We start from the raw sequence: 10,258 nt of genomic DNA on the forward strand, positions 1-10,258 counted from the left end.
AATCGATAATTATGAATCAGTGACAACTAATTATATAACAGTAATTTTATTATGTTTAATTAATAAATATTTGTAATTAATTGGATACATACTTAAATTTTGAACTTTCAAATTATTGAGCTGACTTTTGAATTGGTATAAACAATACGCCTGAATTTTTCCCTCTTTTTTCCTTTTATCCCAATCTTTTGACCCTTTAACTGGGCCGCAGTGGGCTTCCTCTAGACAGCTTCCCCATAAACGCAACTGATACGTGTCATAAACAGTTCAAGCACACGTAAACACCTCACTTGGAAAGTGAAAGCTCCAAGAAACAGAGGGTGGCCAAGAAGATCGGCGATTCTGCTTTAGCAAGAGCTCTTTAGCTTCCTGGTAATTCTCTTTTCATCCTTCAAATGCCCTTTTACTTGTTAGCTTAACAGAGGAAAAACAAACAATACCTACACAGACTTGTTATGCGTGCGTGCGTGCGATTTATTACATAGATGGAGGTTAACAAAAATGAGTGGAAACCACAATGTTGATATACATAAAAAGGAATCAATCGTGGCTTTAAGTTTGCATATGAAGCAGAATAAGAATGAACTGTAATGAAATTGTCCAGTTCTCAATGTAGGTGAAGATCTGATTCTGTGCGATAGGAATGTTTGACAGTTTGAGATATGAGAGTGAAATAAGTTGTATACTTATTTTCATTGGTGCGTTTATTTGATCTTCTGGAGTTTTTGTTGATTTTTCTTTTCTCTTTGGAAAGCTTTCATTAACTGAGGATAGGAGTTCTTATAATCGAGATTTTCCTTTTTGGACTTTCGAACCACTTGATTGCTTTCAGACAGAGCCACGCTTATATAATTTAATCTTGTATTTAAATTTTATTCACTGTATTTTTGTGGATTTGGATTTTGGTTTTGCTATAGATACTCAATCCTAAGCATGAAGTGATTTTTAGAGTTTATTCCCCTTTTCTAGAGGCCCTTTATTGTGTAGTATATCCAGCCATCAGGTGGTTTTCTACTGAGCTTTCAGATAAAACTAAAATTAAGCATTATTAGTAACAAGGAATGTTACATGACTACACACTGTGGATGGCAGTATAGGACCAAGTTTATTTCATTTTCAATGAGTCTCATGGCTGCGGCAGAACTAATTTAACACTTTTAGCCTGAGATTCTATGCTACTGCATTGAACCTTATATTTTCTTTTATATAGTGATGATACAATCCTTGAAGAGTTATTTTTTATTTAACAGATTAGTTTCATTTGAAGACAACAATAGGATTTCTGCAAGCATCAATCATCATGGAGTTGTATTGTACAAAAATCTGAAAGGTAGTTGCTACTTTGATATGGGTTTTCTTCGAGCCATTGATGTTACATGCTATGAGCAAACGTTTTTAAAACTATATAGTTTGTGTAGATTTCGTTGCAACAGTGAAGTTCTTAAGTGAATTTCTTTGAACTTTATTTGAACTAGATAAGAACAGTGAAAGCACAGAGGAGGTAGCTGAAGATGTTCAACCTCAGGACATGAGAGAGAATCTGGCAGAACAGCCTGCTCCTTTTAAAGACGTCCCAGGAGTCAATAAATTTGACTTTAAAGATGCTGTGAATGCCAATGAACCTATTTCTACTGCATCTATAGATGCTTCTGGAGATGTCAACATGGAGGCCTCTAGAACAGCTGATGAAGTTATGCGTGCTGGAGGCTTTGGAGCTAGGGACGATATAAGTAGTTTTCTTCCAGTTGCAAGTGACTCCACTGATTTTGAGGCTTCTCTTCACAATGCCCGAGACTATGAAGATTTACAGGAAAAAATAGGTAGGCCAGGCCTTGGCTGGAAAGGTGATGCAAAATAAATGTATTCCTGTTACGAATTTACATTAGGTACCCTTGGTTTCTTCTGATATTTCTTGCTCCTTTAGACTTAGGGTCCTGTTCTTGATGGTTGAATATGTGACCTCGTTTCACTGTATAAGCGATGTGATTAAGTTCTTGTGGCAATTCTGGGGTTCATTCTTCATTATGGAATTTAGTTGTAGCTTTTCTAATGTTCTTCTTGAAATGACACTTGATGGTCATGTTCCTTTCTGGATGTTAATAAATGTCTAAGTATGGTATTCTCTCTTACGATAATATTCTTGAAGTACCATAAGCACTATTATGATGCTCTCTGAGACTGAAGTACAAATTCTTTTATGTACACTTAAAGAGGCTTTATGATATTTTATCTATGTGCCTCTAGAACTCTATTCACCGAGCGAAGTGACTTTAGGTCGTCGTCGTCCAAATGCCTTTGCTTATGGAAGATTCTTTGTCCAGGAGCTAGGATTGCTAGAGGGTCGTAGATGGACTTCCTTTGAGAGAAAACTTCCCAGAAAGTACCAAAGTGAGCTTTCCACTCTTCCCGAGTGCTATAATGAGGCAAATATTGTTTGATCCCAAGATTCGATCTTCCACAAAAGTTAAGAATTCTTTTGTGTTGGGTTAAGATGTATTCCAAGCCATCTTTTCCTGTGGAGGACGGCAATGCTGAAGACAAAAATGCAACTAGGTAAAAGACATCCTCCTCAGGCGTAACCATAGACGTTCCATTTTTCCACCTTCAATAAAAGTTATTAAAAGTCAGATTCAAACTGATAGAGGAAACTAGTTAGTTTCTTACTAAACAAATTAGTACCTTGATTTGTTGACAGGATAGATCAAGACAGGACCATTGCTGGTATCTGTAAGAATGTTTCCAAAAACTTCTTGGGTAAACTGATGAATGCTACTTCTTGGAATAAGAAGATTTAGCCAGGGGTGTGGCACTTCCCACAGCCCCTTTTCCCGAAGTTTTAATTCAGAGACGTGTACTCTATCCAAGAAATCCACGTAAGACACCTCAGATAAGAAGAGAGTGGATTGAACGTAATTTAAATCTGATAATAGAGTATCAATGTCCTGCATACAAGGAAATGGTTATGAATATGATAACCTTCAAAAACACGAGTTATTTGGTGTCAAAAGTTTAGTATCACTGTCTTTCCAAATTGATTGGGACAAAGTGAAGTAAAATGGCTCACCTTATCAATGTGATCAGAGTCTTCTAGGTTAAAATATTTTGCGACTTCAAGGCAAAACAGGACCCTACCTTCTGAAGTGAACTGGTTGGCTTGTACTGGGTCTTTGGAACTGAAAGAAGTTCTCCAGTTGTTTAATAAACCAGTCCTATTTATAATGACAAACCCTTCTATGTAGTTGAAAGAATTTTCAGATGATATTAAATGCTCTTGGTCTTTGGAAAATACGGCGAAATCTGAGTAAAGTGCTCTGATCCATTTAACCTGTGAGATGACATTTTGTGGGTTATATAAAGTGATCTTTCCTGCAGTAAGTTTGTAAGTTAGTGAAAATTTTGTAACCTTTTTGGGTGCTGGTTCTAGTGCAATTCTTGCCTGGGTGATGATACCAAATTGTCCTAACCCTCCAAGTATGGCATGGAAGAGGTCGGAGTTCTGCTCTTCTGAACAAGTTACAACTTCTCCTGTGCCTGAAACAAAAATGAATAGGATTAGTGTCCTCTGCTTTTTGATTGTCATAGGCAGGGAATTGTAATAGAGGAGCAATTCATGACTACATTTCAAGGCAGCAGTCTTTTCCAAATTAGTGCAAGCACTTTGTAACTTGAGTTAGAGAAAACCACGAGTCATTGCTGAATAAAATAAGGAGAAGGGTGGCTGAGCCTGTCCCCAGTTCATCACAAAACAACAATTCTTTGCTAGAGTGAAACCAGGGTTTCTTTTGCCTACCTAACTATATGATCTTCTGACAATCAGACTAATTATGAGTGTGAAATGAACACTGACCTGTGACAACCTGTAGCTGGTAGACGTTATCTATCTGAGGTCCATGCTGGAATGCTTGGCCACTGATTCCGGCGACAGATAAGGTGCCCCCAACTGTAAGATGAAGATAATCAGTCCATGACTTTGGTGCTAAGCCATGTTTAAGGCTTTCATGCAGAATATTTATCCATAGTTCACCAGCAGAAACATCAACATAGGGCAGTTTTCCAGTGTGAAAACTCATTTCTGGCACCCGAAGTGATTCCATATTGATAACAACACCTCCATGTGCTTGTGCTTGGCCTTCAAAGGAGTGGCCATGACCTCTAGCAGCAACAGTAAGTTCTGTTGTTTCACCCATTTGAAAAATATGTTTTACGATAGAGGAAATATCAGAAACTGATTTTGGATATAAAACTGCTGATGGCATGAAACGGTATCTACCGCCAAAGTCCTTAGCCGTATGTTCGATATTTTCAAAGCTTAGATGCCCATCAAATACCATCTCTACCAATGATGAATGTAAAGATAAATGAGGAGAATTTGTTGAAGTAATAGAAGGGTGGTTGGAGCAGAGATGTTTTTTGTTGACTGTAAAGCTAACAAGAAAAACTGTTAGAATTCTTAAGGCTATCGTGTTATGTTTGAAGTTAATCATCTCTTATGGGATGGTAGAGAGAAAGGAGCAGTTATATCCTTTTTTGTTTCCTGTATTCTTCTTCGTGAATGAATAAATCAAAAAGAAAGTAGAAGAAGTGCCTCGAAAGTGAATGATAGAGACGAGTATATAAAGAGAAGGATGTGGTTGAACAGTCAATAGACACTCATTTTGTAAGTTCTTATGATTGTCTACTGTTCACAATGGGGTTTCTTTTTCAAGATTATTCTTCACTCATCCTTTTACTTTCTCAGAAATTATACAAGAACGAGATATCGCATATTCTCTATAGCTTTCCACAGTTTCAGCCACCTATGTCGTATTGAGCTTTTATATTAATTTGAGCAAATATGATCACATGTGGAGAAGTTGATGAATTCATTTTCTGGCAATTCTATATGTTGTGTGCATGCACTGTTTTCAGTTGTGTATGATGTATTGTAAAATTTCCTTGTTATGGGTCCCCACTATGCCCCTATTTGAGCTCAGTTCTTTAAAAACTCATTTTTTCTTAAATTCATTTTATACCACACAATTTCTCAATGAAAAAAACTTTATACGTAAACCCATTTTTTTTCCTTTTCTACTTCTTTTTCTTTGTTTCCTTTTTTTTTTTTTACCACACATTCTCTGCAAAACTCACTATTATAAATTTATTTTTCCAAAAAAAGGGGCTCAAACACACTCTAAATCTCATTAGAACTGATAAGAAGTGGGAGACTTAAAGCGAAATTCACATTGTCTATTGAAGGTGTTGTAGTTTACTTGCTCTAGATCTTGTAGATCTAGAAATGAACCGAAGAAATGACCAAAAATATGTATCACTGACTCCAAATTATTGAGAACAATAACTAGTTCATTGTCGGTAGCGCACTAAATTACTAGTTAATGGTATCAATGTCCTATCGATTTCTTTATGTTAACTTAATAGTCTGATAGCTATTTTTCAGAGAAAAACCTGAGACTTGTTCACAGCATCCATTGGCTCCACGTGAAAATGTGTATTTTATCACCAGTTCATTTATTTATTTTGTATTTGCATGCATAGATTGTGATCATAATCTAGATAAAGTATTTTTGTTTCTATTTGGAGGGTGAAAAAACCATTGTGGGGAGGCCCCTACTGGATGCAATGCTTTTAGAGTGTCATGATTGAATCAGAAAAGGTCAGTTTCTTGTTTTAGCACTTGTACCAATGTAAATGATTGTAACATAATCTGCCTAAAACTTTTTCTTTTCCATGTCTTTATATTCAAAGTGGAATTTTTTCTGCAATATGTTACACAGCCAAACACCATTTTATATCATAATTTTATTCTTCCAGTTGGGTTAAACTCAGAATATAGAAGGGCCGGAGAAGAAATATGGTGTAGTAATGAAACTGCAACGGACGTTTTACCGCATGCATATGTTATGCTGTTAATTCTATGTTATGTTTGGAAGAACCATACTATACATTATTGACAGATAAATTCTGTGTCCCATTTTTATCACTTTCTATATATATGAATACCTATGAATGTACTCTAAGAACTGTTTTTATGGTTCATGTATGGAGGGGCATGGGGCACTTGTTCTAGTGTTGATAAACAAATATGGCACAGAAACAAATTTAAAACTCGACAGTTTGAATGGGGGGAACACTAAACAAAGTATCAATGGAGTCTTGGATCCCAATAGTGGGACAATTCTAATTTTATTCTCCAATTACATAATACTATTGTGTCAATGTATGTTGCTTTCTTGGCCAATCAAAAGCACTCAGGTTTCTCAGATTATTCCTCCATTTATTTGGTTCTAATGCATTCAGTCACAAGTATTTTCATTACATATTATGTGCCAAATTTAGATTTATTGTATGGCATTCGTGCTCGGTACATCGGAGTTGAAAATGCATTGTTACCTTTTGTTTATGGCGCAATTATAGTGTACATGCAAAGTTTTGCAACGGGAAATCTGGCAAAAATTATTTTGTGTGATGTGGTGATGTGATGAAGTTGATGTCCTATCCTGTGGTTGAGATCATGATGATCAAGGAGATTCTTCATTCTCGTAGTACTGTTTCCCATTTGAGGACAGTACAATACCAACTCCAAGAAAGTGTATTTTTGATCGAAAATAGTAGTGCAACATGTCTCCAGCAGAGAGAGAATGTGTGGCATTTTTTTCTACAAAGTAGTTACTGCATATATCACATTTTAACTTTGTAATTCAGGCATACTATTATCTAAATTTTGATACCATATTAGAATAATTCTAGACGGACGAGTCGAGTGACCAAATTCAATTTCTTTCAATCCCATCTACCTACCAACGTGCTAAACATGTCAACTATTTCTTTAGTTCTAGGGGGTATGCATGTTATGAAATTGATCTACCGCCCCCCATTGGACCAGAGAAAACCTTCAAACTACTAATGTGGCAAGAGAACTTCATCAGGCGCGATGCATGTTAAGAAGCAAGTGGTAAATATTGTTGGGCCGGAAGGATTGTAGTAAACGAGATTAACGACGCGATATGATGTAAAGAAGATCGCAACAAGAAACAATACTTAAAAGTAAATAAATTAATAAAGAGAGTTAATCGCATAAGCACGATGTTTTATTAATCGACAATATGGAGAGAAATACAAGAACTCAGCAATTCTTGCTTGAACAAAACTGAAAGAAGAGACTACTATTTATAGGTACATGACATAGCATAAAAATGTAAATAATTTGAAATAAAGAAATAATACGTTTTCATAAAAAATCACATAAAATATAAGGAAACAATTTTCCTTCCATGAAAATAAGGAAACAATTTATTTTCAAAAAAATCTACCCTAATTTGGGTCACAAATGCAGTATTTCCACTTGACCCAAATTTCTGTGCAACGAATGAAACTTCAAAATTTCAAATCCATTTGCATCAAAATAGCAAATCTCTTCAATACAGTAACCAAAACTCTGCAAACCAAACCGTCGTCCTCTACAAGGGTCCACAAACGACACTTGAACTTAAATCTCGAGTTCCCAAAATTCCACTGAGGAATTACTATTGACCAAATAGAGTCGAAGCATACCCTGTAACAGAAACAATACCACATGCTGAATTAGAAGGCCCCTTGTTAGAACTGTCGCTTGCAACGTTCCAAAAAGCGTCCTAGACATTATTAACATCATGGTACCTATGCTCCATGAGTCTAACCTTAGCAAATGAACATAGTGTATCTGCTGAAATTGATGGCAAAGCGGAATTATCAATACTTTCTCTAGCAGTGTTCTTAACCACTCAAAGCTCGCTACAAGAAGTACTGTACCAAACTGTATATTCACCACGGTGCTGAACTTGTCCAAATGTCTCTTTAAATGGTTCTCCGTTCCCCTGCAAGATGTACAATTGAAACCTTCTTTGTCCCTCAAGTACAGCCCGAACACCCCGTTGGACCCAAAGGACTCTACTTTCACAAGAGAATCTATACCCTTTTGCATCCAGGGCACTCGGTGGGATAAGATTCCGTTTCAAGTTTGGAACATGTCGAACCTGCGCAATTGTTCTGATGACTCGACCGACTCCAGCAATACGGCAAGACTCGTTGTTCCCTAGCACAACTCCACCTTGCCAAACATCCTCATGTCTTAAATGAATCTCGGTTGGAACACATATGATGCGAACATGCTAAATTGAGAATCCACTCCCGTCAGGCCTAGATTTCAAGTCAGAAACCACGGTCAACATCACATCTCCGCCATCCGAAATTTTTTTGACAACATTAGTCACGTCCGAATTATAGAATTGCCCTCTATAATTTGCAGCTAAATCACCTTTAGCCTGAACTTGTCACAACCCTCTTTAGGTGTCCTTTTCTCCCGCAGTAGAAGCAGTACAAATTGTTAAAGTTTGCCCTTAATCTATCCCTCCGTCGATCATCAAGAGATACTAGAGCTTCCTCATCTCTCGATGTAACTCCAACCAAATACTTCAACTTTTCCTTTGAGTGCAAAGCATCATAGACATCGTCTATAGTTAAAGTATTTCGACTATACAAAATGGTGTCTCGAAACGACGCATAAGAGTCAGACAACAAACATAACAGGATCAAGGTAAGATCCTTTTCGTCGTACTTAACCTCCAGCATCTCCAAATCTATGACAATTTCCTTGAACAAGGCAATATGGTCTTCCAACGACCCTCCTTCACCATGCAATGGGAATACAACTTTTGCTTTAGAGCCAATTTACTGTTAAGACTCTTGGTCATACAGAACTGCTCTAGTTTAAATCACAAAGTAACTGATGTTTTCTCTTTCAAGACATCCTGCAAAATATTGTTGGATAGATGAAGATGAATCAACGACAAAGCCTTCCGATCCCTCCGTTGTTTCTCCTCCGTTGTCCAATTAGCTGACATTTTCTCAAAATCAAGCAACAAATCATCCAAATCCAACTGCGCCAAACTAACTCTCATCTTTACATGCTACAAAGAAAACCTTGTATTGCGATCCAATTGCGAAATATCATACTTCAAAGCAGCCATCTTTAAAAAAAACTCAACTAATCCACAACAAGAATCAAGTTCTGATACCATTTGTTGGACCTGGAAGGATTGTAGTGAATGAGATTAACGACGGGATATGAAATAACGAAGATCATAACAAGAAACAAGATTTAAAAGTAAAGAAATTAATAAAGAGAATTAATCGTAGAAGCACGATGTTTTATTAATCAACAATATGGAGAGAAATACAAAAACTCAACAATTCTTACTTGAACAAAACTAAAAGAGGAGACCACTATTTATAGGTATATGACATAGCATAAAGATGAAAATAATATGGAATAAGGAAATAATATGTTTCTATAAAAAATCACGTGAAATATGAGGAAACAATTTCCCCCCATGAAAATAAGGAAACAATTTATTTTCAAAAAAAATAAATCTACTCTAATTTGGGTCACAAACCCAACAAATATACGATTGGTCTTTTTCCTATATTAGAAGAACTTTCCACATTATCAAAGCCACTCCTCTTTGAGTTTATTTGTGCCATTATTGGAAAAAGTAATGGCAATAATTTCAAGTAGAGACCATTTCACTTGTTTCATAATTTCTTACAAGAAATGGAACATATATGCTGCAAGTAGCAATCTGCAGCTATGAGTACTCAAAATCATTCTTTTAATTGAGATGTTGTTTTGGTTTTTAGGTTTTGAAGTTTCAGAGCTAAAATATATCCTTGACACTTCATCGTGTTAATGGCTTCAACACTGTTTACATGTTTTGAGTTCACGTAATTTTCTTTTTTTGGAGAATATATTTAAAAAGGTGGAAAATTGTAAGATTATTTTATTGAAATATGTAACTAAAAATTATTTTGTAGAAATGAATTTTAAAAAATGAGAGTTAAACAGGGATTATCTTGTTCCTAGACATCATTATTCGATCACTTCTTTGTGTTTTTTATATTATATTATATTATATTTTCGATTATAAGACAACATTATATGATCAAACTCATTGATAAGGATCAATAAATAATTTTCTTTCTTAGATAATGATTCGGGTCATTCAGAACATGCTAAAGTATGTGTTTTCGGGCATGGTAATATGTAACTTGTCGTGGAAAAATTAGACAAAGTTTATTTAAGTATAATTGCACCAGAATCCTCTCGAAAAATAAAAATAATTAAAATTACACTTGTTCATAATGTAATTATGTGGCTATGATAGTGAAAAAGTAATTTAAATGTTTTGATTGGTGACTCAATTGAATTAATAATGCGGAGTTAGGT

General features: G+C 35.7%; 2 protein-coding genes across 2 annotated transcripts; one reads left to right on the forward strand and one right to left on the reverse strand.

Annotated features, from left to right (window-relative positions):
* The first annotated feature begins 1,339 nt into the window (after nucleotides 1-1,339).
* On the forward strand, nucleotides 1,340-2,050 carry LOC111399654. The gene has a single exon (XM_023027090.1). The coding sequence runs from the start codon at nucleotides 1,529-1,531 to the stop codon at nucleotides 1,856-1,858; it is 330 nt and encodes a 109-aa protein (XP_022882858.1). The 5' UTR covers nucleotides 1,340-1,528; the 3' UTR covers nucleotides 1,859-2,050.
* Nucleotides 2,051-2,096: 46 nt separating this feature from the next.
* Nucleotides 2,097-4,593, reverse strand: LOC111399653 (cytokinin dehydrogenase 1-like). The gene is made up of 5 exons (XM_023027089.1): nucleotides 3,848-4,593; nucleotides 3,404-3,531; nucleotides 3,065-3,325; nucleotides 2,680-2,942; nucleotides 2,097-2,602 (listed from the first exon to the last, which is right to left on the reverse strand). Exons 1-5 carry the CDS (start codon nucleotides 4,482-4,484, stop codon nucleotides 2,227-2,229), a joined length of 1,665 nt encoding a protein of 554 aa, XP_022882857.1. The 5' UTR covers nucleotides 4,485-4,593; the 3' UTR covers nucleotides 2,097-2,226.
* Nucleotides 4,594-10,258: the final 5,665 nt, after the last annotated feature.

This window comes from Olea europaea, chromosome 9, assembly GCF_002742605.1.
Source record: "Olea europaea var. sylvestris chromosome 9, O_europaea_v1, whole genome shotgun sequence".
NCBI lineage: Eukaryota > Viridiplantae > Streptophyta > Magnoliopsida > Lamiales > Oleaceae > Olea > Olea europaea.

What these genes read in the sequence shown, in the direction of transcription:
- LOC111399654 (XM_023027090.1), top strand. Translation starts at nt 1,529, where the DNA reads ATGAGAGAGAATCTGGCAGAACAGCCTGCTCCTTTTAAAGACGTCCCA.
- LOC111399653 (XM_023027089.1), bottom strand. Translation starts at nt 4,484, where the DNA reads ATGATTAACTTCAAACATAACACGATAGCCTTAAGAATTCTAACAGTT. An exon ending in ACTCTGATCACATTGATAAG is followed by an intron (nt 2,943 to 3,064) that starts GTGAGCCATTTT and finishes CCTTGTATGCAG; the next exon opens with GACATTGATACTCTATTATC. An exon ending in TATCCTGTCAACAAATCAAG is followed by an intron (nt 2,603 to 2,679) that starts GTACTAATTTGT and finishes CTTTTATTGAAG; the next exon opens with GTGGAAAAATGGAACGTCTA.